This window comes from Gorilla gorilla, chromosome 2 (genome assembly GCF_029281585.2).
Source record: "Gorilla gorilla gorilla isolate KB3781 chromosome 2, NHGRI_mGorGor1-v2.1_pri, whole genome shotgun sequence".
Taxonomy (NCBI): domain Eukaryota; kingdom Metazoa; phylum Chordata; class Mammalia; order Primates; family Hominidae; genus Gorilla; species Gorilla gorilla.
Genome location: NC_086017.1, coordinates 135655983 through 135670762, shown reverse-complemented (window position 1 = coordinate 135670762; position 14780 = coordinate 135655983). Strand labels below are relative to the sequence as shown.

General features: G+C 47.7%; 1 protein-coding gene across 2 annotated transcripts in view; it reads left to right on the top strand.

Annotated features, from left to right (window-relative positions):
* The window catches only part of ITGB5 (integrin subunit beta 5), a 124301-nt gene that overhangs the window by 75031 nt on the left and 34490 nt on the right, over positions 1-14780 (top strand). For both annotated transcript variants that reach the window (XM_019023742.4, XM_055383844.2), the window contains exon 9: positions 3320-3454. In XM_019023742.4, coding sequence (XP_018879287.2) covers positions 3320-3454 — 135 coding nt within the window. The remainder of the gene's footprint in view (positions 1-3319; positions 3455-14780) is intronic.

Below are 14780 nucleotides of genomic sequence, written 5' to 3'. Positions count from 1 at the left end.
CAGAATGAGTTGGAAAGCACTGGAGCTGCATGTGGAGGGTGACTTCAGAAGCTGTGGTGTATTTTTCTCTAGCAGAGCACATGTTTCTCTTTTTGTTGTTGCCATAAAGTCTGCTCCCACCCACTCCACAGCTGGCCTGACTTAAAGCAATTGCAGATGTGACCTAACCTGACCGAGTATTTAATAGCCTTTACACTTCTGACATTCCCGACATCGTCTTGTTTCCTACTGGAGAACTAAGGAGTGCACCTTGAGGGGCGAATCTGGTAGGAGTTAATGGAATTTTAGGAGTCACACATAAAAGTCTTCATGTGTAAGAACTGCACTTTGACTCCATCCATTCACTTATTCAACAGATATATACCAACAGCCTAATGTGTGACAGGGATCATGCTGCACCTTGGAAATAAAATAGTGAGCAAAACACAGTCCTGCCCTCCAGCACTCATAGTTTTGGGGGCAGAGACCCTTACAACCACGATACAACCTGATGATCTCTTTCCAAAGTCACAGAGCCAAATTCCTTTTTATTTTTGTTTTTTACCTTATCTGTGGACAGAGAGCCAATTTCCAAAGAAGTGCATATCAGGCGTGGGGATTAGAAAGAGCCCTGGGGTGGGTCAAGAAAGCCTGCACCCGGTCCTGTGCAGCAGAGTGGTCCCAGGCCACCTTTTCCTTGCCCTGACTTCCAGCTTCCATACATGAGAGGTTTGGGCTGCATCATCTCCACGGTTCCTGCTGCCTGAAATGTCTTAAGAGTTTCTGATTCCAGAGACTCTGTGGGTAGCAGGAATAATACAAACTTTATATCAGAACATGGGGCTTATGGCCTGAGTAGAACATAAGAGTCCATTTCCATCTAATTCTTAGTTGCTGACTCACAGAGTAGGAGTCCAAGTCCCTCTTGCTTTTTCCCAGATCCTCTCCCAGATCCTCCCTTGGGGCTTTCGAGTGGTGGCTTGGGCAGATCTTGCTGGGGAGCACTGGTGCTTCCTTCCAAAGTTTTATTTGTGAACCACAGGGCCCCCATATTTCAAGTTATCGTTCCCAAGTAATTTTTTTACATGCCTTCACTCTTCAGCTCTTTTACGATACTGTTTTATTTCCTCCACTACTTATTCACAGTTATAAATTTATTTTTTAATATTTGTCTTAAGAAATATTTTCATCTACTTGGCCTGAGACCTTAGCATAGCTGTTAAATCATTCATCTGTCTACCCATCCATGCGTTTATTCATTCAACGACAGATTGTACTAAGTCACAGAGAGATCTATGATACAGCCCTTGGACTTCACAACATGGTGGGGAAGACAGATCTGTAAATAGCTAATCACAGGCAGCAGGAGAGTGCTGTGTGTATTGAGTGGCGCTTTGGTGACCCTTGGCCAGTTAAGGCTGGCAAGTTGCAAAGGGAAGTGGATTTAAGACGGATCATATTTTTAGAGTTGTAGAAGCACTTAGATAATTTGTTGCAAAGGGAGAGACTATTTTTTACAGAAAGTATTTTCAACAAGCTGTTAATTTGCTGGAAAACTACATATTTCACTTATTCAACTTTAGCACTATATGCTTAGCAAAAAAGAGAAAGAAAGAAAACCCACAAGAGCAAGAGGCAAGTCTGTCTGCTGTTCTCTCCAACAGCCACACTCCCTAGAGTGTACCCGAGGAGGGAGAGGGAATCCGCAGGGCCGTCTGCGGATGTTGGGGTCCTTGTCTCTCATATGGGTACATCATGCTATACCCTGTGTTGAGTGTAAAAACAGACAGTTGTTTTAAATTTTCTGGTAAAATATGACCTCTGAATAAAAGCTACTTACTTCATTTGGCCTCAGTCTCCAAAGTGGAATCTTCCTTAGAGATTTTCAAAGAAATTATTATTATTATTATTATTAATTTTTTTTAAGAGACAGTCTCACTCTGTCTCCCAGGCTGGAGTGCACTGGCATGATCATAGCTCATTGCAGCCTTGAACTTCTGGGCTCAAGCGATCCTCCTGCCTCAGCCCCCTGAGTAGCTACAGGCATGTGTCACAAGGACAATTTTTTAAACTAACAGACGTATAGAAGATTTCACACACTTTTCACAAATTAAATAAACCTGAGTATCCAGCACCGAGGCCAAACACACAGAACATTAGCCAGGCCCAGAAGTCCCTATTCTGCCCTCTTCCATCGCAATCCCTCAAGGGCAACCATTAATTTTGCCTGTTTTTGAATTTCATATAAATAGAGTTATACAATATATATGCCCTTGTCTCTGCCTTCTTTCTAGTAATGTTATATTTGTCAGATTTATCCATATTATTACATGTAGTCATATTTTATTATTTCTCATTACTGTATGGTATTCCACTATATGAACATACTACAGTTTTAAAAAATCCATTCTTCTCTTGCTAGGCACCTGAGGAATTTCCAGTTTCTAGCTATTACAAGCAGTATTGCTGTAAACATTCTTGTCCATGTCTTTTTGGTGACGCATACACTTCTGTTGGATATAATCCTGGGTGAATGCTAGGTCTGAGGTTGGCCTAAGCTTTAGTAGATATAGCCTAATGGCTTTCTATAGGATTGCACGAATTTTCACTCCCACCAGCAGGGTTGGGGAGCCCTAGTTGCTCTACATCCTTTCCCAACACTTGATGTTCTTAGTCTTTACTTTTTTTCTATTCTGATAGGTAATTTTGACTTGATTTTTGTTTGATTCACTGTCTTAAGAATATAATCCACACATAAGATTGGAGTCTCTCATTATGTAGTTTCAAACTGAGGCATATGGACCTCATCTGATGGGGATAGGTATGGATGTGAATGACAGGGTGTATTCCTGGAGAAAGTGCCTGCTGAGCTGATTTTGAAGGATGATAAGGAGCCAGCCAGGAGGAGGAGAGTGAGGAGCCGTTGTGCAAAGGATCATTACCCTGGGCACATGGAAAGGCTCAAAGCCTGGAGTACACACTGCAAGATTGAGGAACTGCGTGTCTGAAGCCGAGGATGGGGATGAGAGGTGGCTCTGGAGAAGCAAGCAGGGGATGGGGCATAACCTGTTTGAAGCAGATAATATATGGCAGGTCAACCACTATCAACTTCTCCAAACTCACAGAGGGAGACCTCAGGCTGGGTCTAGCAAGATGTTGTGTGAGTGCAGAGAGAAGGGAAAGGATGAGGGAGGGCCAGGGAACCAAGCTCACTGGCTCTTCCTTTGGCTTGGGATTCCTGAGTTAGAGGAAGCCACGTGGGCCTCAGAAAACCAGTGTGGGAGCACCTCAGCCACAGCCTTTATTAAATGGTTGGGCTTCATTTTCTCTCTCCATTCAGAGTATCCGGTCTAAAGTGGAGCTGTCAGTCTGGGATCAGCCTGAGGATCTTAATCTCTTCTTTACTGCTACCTGCCAAGATGGGGTATCCTATCCTGGTCAGAGGAAGTGTGAGGGTCTGAAGATTGGGGACACGGTAAGTCTCACCCCAAGTTTGTATGAACTCTTGTTAGCATTGGTCATCAGTCTTTGGGTTCTAATAACTTTTGTGACTTATTAGAGTCCTTTCGGAATTTATATTCTGTTTTCCAATTCAGCATCCCAGAGGAGTCTCCTAAGCCTGTTTTGCATGATGTGTTCAGAGTCTCAGGTGAACTTGTTAAAGAGCCCAGTCAATAGGCAGCCCTCAGCGCATTGCTACCTGAGGCTTTCTCAAGTTGGCATCATGACTTTGGTGTTTTAAACCATTATCCTCTTAGCTTGACACAGTTGTAATCAGGAGAAAGAGTACAGGTAGGAATCCAGGAGACCTGGCTTTCATTCCTAGTCTTCTGCAAATAGCTCTGTTCCTTGGATAATCTGACCCTCACTTTTCCTTTCTGTGAAATGTAAAGAAAGCCACTCCCCCCATTCTGTTTTGGTGAAATAGAATGGATGACTCTACAGCAGTGGAGGACACAGATGCCTTGTCCAGATTAAGTTTATTCAAATGATGTGTGAAGATGTGTGCCTGTGCGCTAAACCAAGGACTTGCGTGAGGGAGCAGGGAGGAGGATATGTGGGCAACAAGAACACAGACGCAGACACGGGCACAGAGGCCGCGAGTGGTGATGGAGAGCTAGCCACACATCTTCTGGAGGTCCTGCTGCTAGAAGCAGATCATGAGCTCCATTCCTGACTTGCTTTGTTGACAGGTCCAGTGCTCAGAAAACAGAAAGCCAGTGAGGGATAATTCTCTTCTACACTTAAAAGAATCTAGTTAGAAACAAAAAAATTATAGAGACCTTACAAATAGGTGGCTATATCCTCTTGGCATTCATAGCACTCATGACGGCCAAGGCGGATATAAGCTGACTCATCCCCCTGGCTTCAGGGAAAGAGCTTGCGGAAACAGGGACAGTCTCATGGCTGGTAGCAGTGGTCTCCTCGGGTTTCTCCACATTCCACTGTAGATCCTCTCCCATCCCCGCCTTCACACTTGTCCCTCACCCACTTCACAACACACAGACATACCTCTTTTTTTTTTTTTGAGATGAAGTCTCGCTCTGTCGCCCAGGCTGGAGTGCAGTGGCACGATCTCGGCTCACTGCAAGCTCTGCCTCCCGGGTTCACGCCATTCTCCTGCCTCAGCCTCCTGAGTAGCTGGGACTACAGGCGCCCGCCAGCCCGGCTAATTTTTTGTATTTTTAGTAGAGACGGGGTTTCACCATGTTAGCCAGGATGGTCTCGATCTCCTGACCTCATGATCCACCCGCCTCAGCCTCCGAAAGTGCTGGGATTACAGGCGTGAGCCACCGCGCCCAGCCACAGACATACCTCTTACCCTTCCCAAATCTTTCTGCAGTGCCTCGCTCCCCCAAATAAAGGGACAGTTCAAAATATCATATGGAAGTTGAGAAAATGAAAGCCTCTCATGACTGGCTACCAAGGCCTTTTCTAAGACACGTTGTTTCCAAGTTTCTTTTGCTTTTAACAAGATTGAAAGAAGGCCTAATCAAGCTGTCAGATGATAAGTCATTACAAATGATAATTTATTTATTTATTTATTTATTTGGAGACAGAGTCTTGCTCTGTCACCCAGGCTGGAGTGCCGTGGCACGATCTCGGCTCACTGCAACCTCCGCTTCCCAGATTCGAACGATTCTCATGCCTCCGCCTCCCAAGTAGCTGGGATTATAGGCATGCACCACCACACCTGGCTAATTTGTGTATTTTTAGTAGACGGAGTTTCACCATGTTGCTCAGCCTGGTCTTGAACTTCTGGGCTCAAGGGATCCTTCCACCGCAGCCTCCCAAAGTGCTGGCATTATAGGTGTGAGCCACCATGCCTGCCCACAAATGATTATTTATGGCTTTTAACTCAGAAGACATTCATAGAACAAGGTGACATTGCTGTTACAAAACTCTTGTTCCCATCTTTCTATTTATGTGAACTTTTTTTGTGCTTAAATCTCTACAAATGAAAAATAGAAATATAATTGATGTGGATCCCTGTCTTGTTTAGCAATAATTAATATTATTTTACATCGGGGGGAAAGCCTCATCTCATTAAAGAGGTACTTCCAATAACATTTTACTGTTTATTTTTAATAATTGTAGGAAGTTGCAATGTATTTATGTTGTTTTCATCCATTATAATGATTGCTCAATCCAGATGATTAAAAAAAAAAAAACACTAATGCTTTACAGTGACAGGACAGGATTTAAAGAGATAGTTATAAAAAATGGAATGAGGCCAGGCGCAGTGGCTTACACCTGTAATCCCAGCACTTTGGAAGGCCTAGGCGGGTGGATCATGAAGTTAGGAGATCGAGACCATCCTGGCTAACACGGTGAAACCCCGTCTCTACTAAAAAATACAAAAAAAAATTAACTGGGAGTGATGGCGGGTACCTGTAGTCCCAGCTACTCGGGAGGCTGAGGCAGGAGAATGGCATGAACCCGGAGGCGGAGCTTGCAGTGAGCCGAGATCGCGCCACTGCACTCCAGCCTGGGCGACAGAGCGAGACTCAGTCTCAAAAAAAAAAAAAAAAAAAATGGAATGAGGCAGAAATACCAAAAAACCCCAACAACATGTAAGTGAATTCTACAGATCTGTGGGTGGAATGTTTGGTGTAGCGTGTCAGGAAGGCTGAAGGATAATGTGGGAAATATACCCAAACAAGGAACCCTTTACTTGGAGAAATAGGTATGATGGAAAAGAGATGGGAGAGGGATGGACTGTCTAAGCTAGCATACGCCAGGTTTCAGGAAGGCTCTCGACAATTTCTAATGACATCCTTATAAATAAGGCAAATATTTAATGATATGGGTTGATAACAGCACGGTCATGTGGATTTGTAGCTGGGTGAACATGCTTTCTGAGAGTGTTGATAATGCAGCCAGAGGGAGGACTTGACTGAGGTTCCAATGTCTCTTGTCTGTTGTGTTTATCATTGGCTTGGGTTGAACTCGTAGGAGACCTTATCAAATGTGGGAAGGCTGCAGAGCTGGAGAAAACAGCTTATGTTATAAAGCAGGAAAGCCAAGATTTAAAAATATTTTTCGAAATTGAGATGGATAGAAAACGTGAAGATTAATGTCTTATGTTTTAGTTCAGAATATTACTAGGATATAGGAAACTTGATTTGATAGTAAAAGAAAAACATCTGGCAGACTATAATGGCTCAAAGGCTCAATGCAAATAAACAGTGATTAAAAAAAAAAAAAAAGTCCGCCAGGCGCAGTGGCTCATGCCTGTAATCTCAATACTTTGGGAGCTCAAGGCGGGAGGATCACTTGAAGCCAGGAGTTTAAAACCAGCCTGGACAATGAAATGAGACCCCCATCTCTACAGAAAATAAAAAATTAGCCGGGCATGGTAGCGCACACCTGTGGTCCCAGCTGCTCAGGAGGCTGAGGCCAGAGGATGGCTTAAGCCTAGAAGTTCAAGGCAGCAGTGAGCTATGATCACACCACTGTATTCTAGCATAGATAACAGAGTGAGACCTCGTCTCTTAAAAAAAAAAAAAAAGTAATGGCTAGGCACAGTGACTCACACCTGTAATCCTAGCATTTTGGGAGGCTGAGGCTTGTTAATTGCTTGAGCTCAGGAGTTCCCAGTCTCCCCCAAAAATACAAAAATCATCTGGGCGTGGTGGAGAGCACCTGTGGTCCCACCTAGTTGAGAAGCTGAGGTGGGAGGATCGCTGGCGTGTGAGAAGTTGAGGCTGCAGTGAGCCATGACTGGGACACTGCACTCCAGCCTGGGTGACAGAGTGAGACCCTGTCAGAAAGAAAGAAAGAAAGAGAGAGAGAGAGAGAAAGGGAGAAAGGAAGGGAAAGGAAGGAGAGAGAGAGAGAGAAAGAAAGAAAGGGAAAGGAAGGGTAGGGCAGGGAGGGAGGGCAGGGCAGGGCAGGGCAAAAGAAAGGAAGGAAGGAAGAAGAAAGAAAAAGAAGGAAGGAAGGAAAGAAAGAAAGGCGGGCACGGTGGCTCACGCCTGTAATTCCAGCACTTTGGGAGGCTGAGACGGGTGGATCACCTGAGGTCAGGAGTTCGAGACCAACCTGGCCAACATGGTGAAACCCTGTCTCTACTAAAAATACAAAAATTAGCGGGGTGTGGTGATGTGCACCTGTATTCCCAGCTACTCAGGAGGCTGAGGCAGGAGAATCGCTCAAACCTGGAAGGCAGAGGTTGCAGTGAGCCAAGATTGCACCACTGCACTCTAGCCTGGGTGACAGAGCGAGACTCCTTCTCAAAAACAAACAAACAAACAAAAAAGATAAGTGAATAAAAAGTAATGCCAGTTGAAGCTGTGTTTAATAGAGATATTTTGAAACCTCACACCTGGAGTTCTGTATTTAGTTCTTTATTTTATTTTATTATATTTTTAGAGACAGGGTCTTGCTCTGGTTACCAGGCTGCAGTACAGTGTCTTGATCATAGTGGACTGTAACCTCTAACTCCAGGGCTCAGGCAATCCTCCCGCCTCAGCCTCTCAAGTAGCTGGGACCACAGACCTGCACCACCGTGCCCAGCTAATTTCTTTGTGGTTGTTTGTTTTGTTTTGTTTTGTTTTGTTTTTTAAGAAACAGAGTCTTGCTATGTTGCCCAGAATGGTTTTGAACTTCTGGCCTCAAGTGATCCTCCTGCCTCGACCTCCCAAACTACTGGGACTACAGGCATGAGCCACTGTGCCCAGCCCGGTTCTTTTTTGAAAAAGAAAAGTGACAAGCAACTATCATGATGAATTGTTTAGAAGCTAGAAAGGTCAAAGGAACTAATGTTTGTCAGCAGAAAGATTGTAAAGTCAGAACTCTTTTCCAGATGCAAAAAAAACTGAAGCCACTTTATGCTGCCCAAAGTGAAAAGGAGAGTCATTCTAAATATATTGGGGTTCCTTACGGAAAGCAGGAATACAGTTAGTCTTGGGAAGGACCAGAAGCAACCTAGACAATGAGTGGTCTGTGGTCACTAATTGCCTGTGAGGAAGACATTGTTTTTCATGCTGACAGATGGGGAAGACTGAGGCACAAAGCATACAGGTACATAGCCTGAAGTGTCAACATGAAAATTCAAAGCCAGGGCTTTCTGTTCTGAAGCCAGCTCCCTCACCACCTTTATCCGGCTTCTTGGTGCCCACGATTCTATTCTACCAAACCTATTTCAAAGGACTCTACCAGCACAAAGTACAATCCTGAGGAACAGGAGCCTCCACGGGAGAGTGCCGCTGACTGAGCCCCCCTGCACCATGTGGGGAGCCCAGCACTCGCGCACTGCTGACAGGCAGCCTGGGATTTGAGGATGAGCGTGACTCGCCCCAGCTCACCCAGCTAAGAGACAGTGAACTCACAAGCCAAACCAAGGCCGTTCCCCCTCCACACCAGGTCATCTCGCTTATCACTGCCTCCCCATTACAGAGCAAATTGTATTTGTTTGCATGGAATGGGGACATCCAATGTGCCCTGTCCAACGTGCCCCTTACTGTGGTGGGGGCATTACTGCTGCTGTCTGCCTCTTACAGCAGCTTTATAAGGGAGCTGTTCCTTCGCCATTTTATGTATGAAAAACTGAGACTCAAAGTGGGGCCTGAGAAGCGTGCCAGAAGCCTCAAGCATCGGGAGCCAAGTTGGGGGCTGCTTCCGAGGCCACAGTGCATGCATTTCCCACACACTTTGGGGAGTAACAGCTTCTAGGAAGCATACAGTGGTGTCATGGCCACTTATGGATGGACACCCTAGTGTACAGATTTTGATTTTTGCTGGGATACCTCGGAAAAATGGGGAAATTGTCCAGAACTTGAGAAAGATTTTACATGATTTTTCAAATGCTCTGAAAATCTCAGAGGTATTGAAGTGGTTTTTAGAGCATTCGAAGCAACACTAAAGAAGAGGGGAACTTCTGCTCAGGCCGGCACCTTTGACAGCTCTTCCTGTGGGATTGGATGGGCCGCAGCCCTGTGGGAACAGCAGGGGTCCTAGGCAACTGACCCAAGCTGGCCCTTTGTTTCTACTCACTGTCCCAGTGTTGTTGTCTTGCTGTCCGAGGGCCACGGTCCCATGGCCCCTGGCTCCACTGCGAGGGCTGTGGGGTTTTTGTTTTCTGTGGATGAAGACAGGCTGGCACAGGGCAGTGGCCACTCTGCTCTTCAGAGCCAGACATGATTCTGTTCACAAGAGCCACACCAGGCCATGCAGGCCAGGAGAGGCAGCTCTCTTGAGGGCCTTGGAGGCCATCGGGGGCAGAACTGGCTCCATCATTTGTAGGTCCCAGTGCAAAATGAAAATATGGGGTCAATGTTCAAAAATCATTAAGAATTCCAACACAGCAACCACAGAGCATTAGAGTAAGCGTGGGCCCTTCTGAGTGGGGGCCCTTGTGACTGCACAGGCATACACCAGGGAGCCGGCCCTGGCACGGGGAGCTCAGGGGCTTTCCCTCTTCGTTGAAGGAGAGGGGTCTGTCAGTTCCTCTGATCCCCAAGACAGAAGGGGTGCACTTACAGCTGGGACCAGTCTGGTTTTCTTAACCCTGGCCCAAGAAGGCAAACTTTCCATCCCTTCTCTCAGGCTGAACTGTCTCCAAAGCATTGACAGTTGGGCTTTGGCAAGCAGGGGTGCTACTGAGTGTGTGAGTATTTCCCTCTGGACGTGTGTCCCCAAGCCATACATTTCAGAACTTGCCAGTGACTGTGCTGACATCCACTCGTACTCAGTAAGTGTTTATGTACCAAATCCCGTGCTCACTCAAGATGGACAGATGAGGCCACAGATCAGGGGCTCAGAGTCTGGTGGAGGAAATAACATGCAGAGGAGTCAGCCCTGTAGAGGGTGATGAGTGCTGTGGGAAAGCCAGGTGTGGCACTGCAGGAGCCCAAGGAAGAAGGGCCCAGCACTGCAGAGGGAGCTGTTGGAGCTGAGGCTCAGAGCACCAGTAGGAGTTTCCCAGACAGAGAAAGCGGGGGTGGGCTGGTCCCATCAGTGGGCCTCCCACGTGCATATTGGCAAGATGTGTCTGCTAGGGTGTGAAGAGCATCATCCTTTGGCCAGTGGAAAGCAGCTGATGGTGATGGCCATGGAGGCAAGAGGAGTGGGCTGGGGAGGGAGGGGAGAGTGGCTGGCTTGGGCCACAGTGGTGAAATATACCTGCCAACCTAAGGGGTCTGGCCATTCTGGCCATTGTTTGGCAAGTGGGTTCCATTCTTTGGTGGCAGGAGTTGGGAGGGCTATGGGCAAGTCAGGGGATGGTGGTGGGGGTAGACAAGAGTATCAAGCATAGCTGGAGGGTCTGGGGACTCCCCTGGAGAAGAGGGATTAGGAAAAGCAGACACAGTTCAGGTGTCATCAGGGATCTCAGGGTCTGGCCTGTGGACAAGGACACGGCCCGTATGAGGGGCAGCCAGATGGACCTCGCCTCCTCATTATCACAGCTTCCTGCAGAGGTGGAAGAGGTGCAGGCTGTGGTTCTGTGACAACCCTGTGTGCTCTGGGTCAAGACAGATGTCTAGCAAGAAGCAGGAGAGGTGGCAGGGCAGGGGCTGAGGGGCAGGGATGTCCTCAAAGAGAAATACGGCTTAAATCAAACCTTGAAAGCCCCAAATCCAGTGAGATTCTCTTTCCCAGTGATTTCAGTTGTTTCCCTAATTTTCCTCCCTTTATCCTACACCAACCATCGGGAGTCAGTTTACTCAGGAACTGGCTTCAACAAATCAGTATGCAAGTGGCTGGCTGTGAGGCTAGCACGGACGCCCAGCACAAAGCAGCCAGTGAACCCCGTCATGGGCTTCCCACAGCACCCCCTCCCCGCTCCCGTCCACTCCTCGGGACTCTGTAGCCTGTGCCCATCCCAGCTCCTTTTTTGTTGAGATCTGAGCGGACTTGGCATCTGCATAGGATAGCCCTGGATTTGGTGGGTTCAGGGTGGGGGCTGGGCAGCCCTTTTGAAAGGGTGCATCAGGCCAGTCAGCCCCACAGGGGAACCAGGAGAATCCCAATGAAGTTCTAATAACAAGACCGAGTGGGAGGGCTGCTGTGTCTGTGACCTTCCTCTGGAATCTCAGAGCGAGTGAATGGAAAGTGTCCAGGAACTGGGGAGCCTTCAGTATCAGTTGAAGTTCTCAGGAATCAGGGGAGGGACTCGAAGAGGCCTCATTCCAGCTGCCTTCCAGCCTTTCTGGATTCTTTCCAAATCCAGTAGGGAAAATGGACCCTCTGAAAGGAGAGGTAAGCAAACAGATTTCCTTGCTGGTCCTGAAGTGCTTTTTATAGCACTTCCCGTGCCCAGCAGGAGCTGAGACCCAGTGGCTGAAATAGACAGAACATTCTCTGGTTATCAGGCATCTGGCTACACTCCAGGCTGCACAGGGCCAGACAGATAGCACCTCACTTGGACCGAAGGCTTGGCTGGGGAAGGCCTCAGGACCTGCTTGAAAGCTGGGCCCTCCTTGCTTGCCCAGCTGGGCAGACAGTGCCCAAGCGTTTCTACATGCTGGTGATTGAGTGCCAGAACTTTAGGGGTGCCCTAACCTCCCACTTTCTCCCAGACACATCAGCAAGATTCTGGAGACTTAACTCTCACTTTCATTGCTTTAACCCCAAGGCAGGCAAGTTTCCATGAGACAAGGTTATACTCACAGGTGTGTACTCCCCACAGTCTTTCAATAATTAAATGCCTTTGGCTCTTGGTCCAGGTCATTCCTCTGTAGTTTATTCAGTTTCTGACCCGCAGATGCCTCTGTGGAGCACAAGTCCAGCAAGTTGTAGCCCTAGAAGTACAGGGTTTCAGCTGTAACTTGAAGCAAGCTACAGGTAGCTTCAAGCATGTCACTGTTGTGGGAGCTTCAAGCAAATAGTAATAGGATATGCAAGCAAGTTTCTCTCTGGGCGTCAGAAGGGAGGGATGGCATCTGCCCCTCAAAGCTCCATTCACCTCTGCATTCTTGATGGCCCCACGGGTGGCTTCGGGCAGGCATAGTCCCCACTCTCATCCTATCTGCAGGCTCAAATCGTTCCCAGCCCACGGCAGAAAGATGTGGAGATGCCTCTGGCCACCACTTTGGGGATCACCATCAAGGGGTCCCTTTAGTAAGCCAGGCTGGCTCTCCCTGTGTACCCCGATGAGGTAGACCTCATTCCTCCTTCTAGGAGGTGAATATGCTAAGGAGAGCGCGGGCCCTGCTCTAGGCCTGGCCCCACTCCTCATCAGCTGTGTGACCATGATTAAATCCACCAACCCCACCAACCCTGTTTTCTCTCTGGTAAAATGAGGACACTTCCTTCTAGGGCATTTAAAAGAGATGCTTGTGGAAAAGTCCAGCACAGTGCCTGGTACATAGTAGGCACTTGGCAACTAATAATTATTAGTGTTTTGTTTTGCTTTTTTTTCTTTTTGAGATAAGATCTCACTCTGTCGTCCAGGCTGGAGTGCAGTGACACGATCACGGCTCACTGCAACCTCCCCCTCCCAGGCTCAAGCCGTCCTCCCACCTCAGCCTTCTGAGTAGCTGGGACCACTGGCATGTGCCAAAATGCCTGGCTAATTTTTTGTACTTTTGGTAGAGGTGGGGTTTTGCCATGTTGTCCAGGCTGGTCTCGAACTCCTGGCCTCAAGTGATCCTCCCAGTCTGCCCACCTCAGCCTCCCAAAGGGCTGGAATTACAGGTGTGAGCCACTACGCCCATCCTATTCATGTTATCCTTTAACCAATTTCAGTGTCCAAGTGGATTGAATCTTTACTCACCTTGAGAGACTCCCTGTACCTCGAGACCTTGGAACTTAGCCTTGGAGTTGTTTTTGTCAATCTCTCCCCTTTGTCTCTTCCTACTCTTCCTACCCCACAGAGATGGAAGGTAAGGTGGAGCTAGCCCAAGCTGTCTGCAGCTGGCCTGGCCCCCCGAGTGTCTTCTGATCCTGCTCCCCTAGCTATCCTCAGCTCACCTATCCAGAAGCCTCTCCTGTTGAGCCTCTTGGCTAATGCTGAGTCCTGCGTGTCTGTTGTCAAGTCCTTTGAAACAGCAGTTTGCTGCCACGCAGGACTTTCTGCAGGACTTAGAGAGCAGGATCTATCCTCCTGCTCAGTCCCATACCCTCTCCCCTCTCCCCGTGTCCCTAGATGTCACAGCATCTGAGGGGAGGCCTTTTAGAACCAGTAAAAATCTCAAAGTAATAGGGATCTGTATGTTTAGAAACAGATATTTATAATGTTCTCAAAAAATGAACATTGTGGGCCGGGGGCAGTGGCTCACGCCTGTAATCCCAACATTTTGGGAAGCCAAGGCGGGTGGATCACTTCAAGTCAGCAGTTCGAGACCAGCCTGGCCAACACAGTGAAACCCCATCTCCGTCTCTACCAAAACTACAAAAATTAGCCAGGCATGGTGACAGGCACCTGTAATCCCAGCTATTTAAGAGGCTGAGATGGGAAAATCGCTTGCACCTGGGAGGCAGAGGCTGCAGTGAGCCGAGATGGTGCCACTGCACTCCAGCCTGGGTGACAGAGAGAGAGACTCTGTCTCAAACAACAACAACAAAAACATTGTTACCTGAAGATTGTCCAGTAAATCAAGTGAATGATGACATTTTAAAAATTAGCTTTAATGACTGGGCGCAGTAGCTCACACCTGTAATCCCAGCACTTCGGGAGGCCGAAGTGGGCAGATCACGAGGTCAGGAGATGGAGATCATCCTGGCCAACATGGTGAAACCCCATCTCTACTAAAAATACAAAAATTAGCTGCGTGTGGTGGCGCGCACCTGTAATCCCAGCTACTCTGGAGGCTGAGGCAGGAGAATGGCTCGAACCCGGGAGGTGGAGATTGCAGTGAGCTGAGTGCATGCCACTGCACTCCAGCCTGGCAACAGAGCGAGACTCCACCTCAAAAAAAAAAAAAAAAAAAAAGCTTTATTCTAGCCGAAAGAATAGAATTAAGAATAGTAATAGCTGAAAGTGGTTTTTAACCCATTCTGAGCTTCAGAATGATCTGAGGAGCCTTTTGAAAAATAAAGACATTTGGACCCAGATCCAGTGAGTCTGTTTGTGGGGTGGGCCGGGCCTCTGTCTGTTCAGGGAGTAAGGGAGAACCCACCCCTGAGTAAAACTTTACGACGGCATTTCATCAGGGCGCACTGGCCACCTGTCTGTGCGTTTTCATAGAATCCACAGTGACTTGCTCTCAGGGCCCTGATGGGTGATTCAGACCCCACATGGCTCTCCTCAGGGGGGTGAGGAGGAGAGGGTGGGGGAGTCAGGCTCTAGTTCCTGAATCAGACCAAGCCTCATCCTTGCTTTCCCTCCATCCCAGCCCTGTGGGCAGCTGACAGGC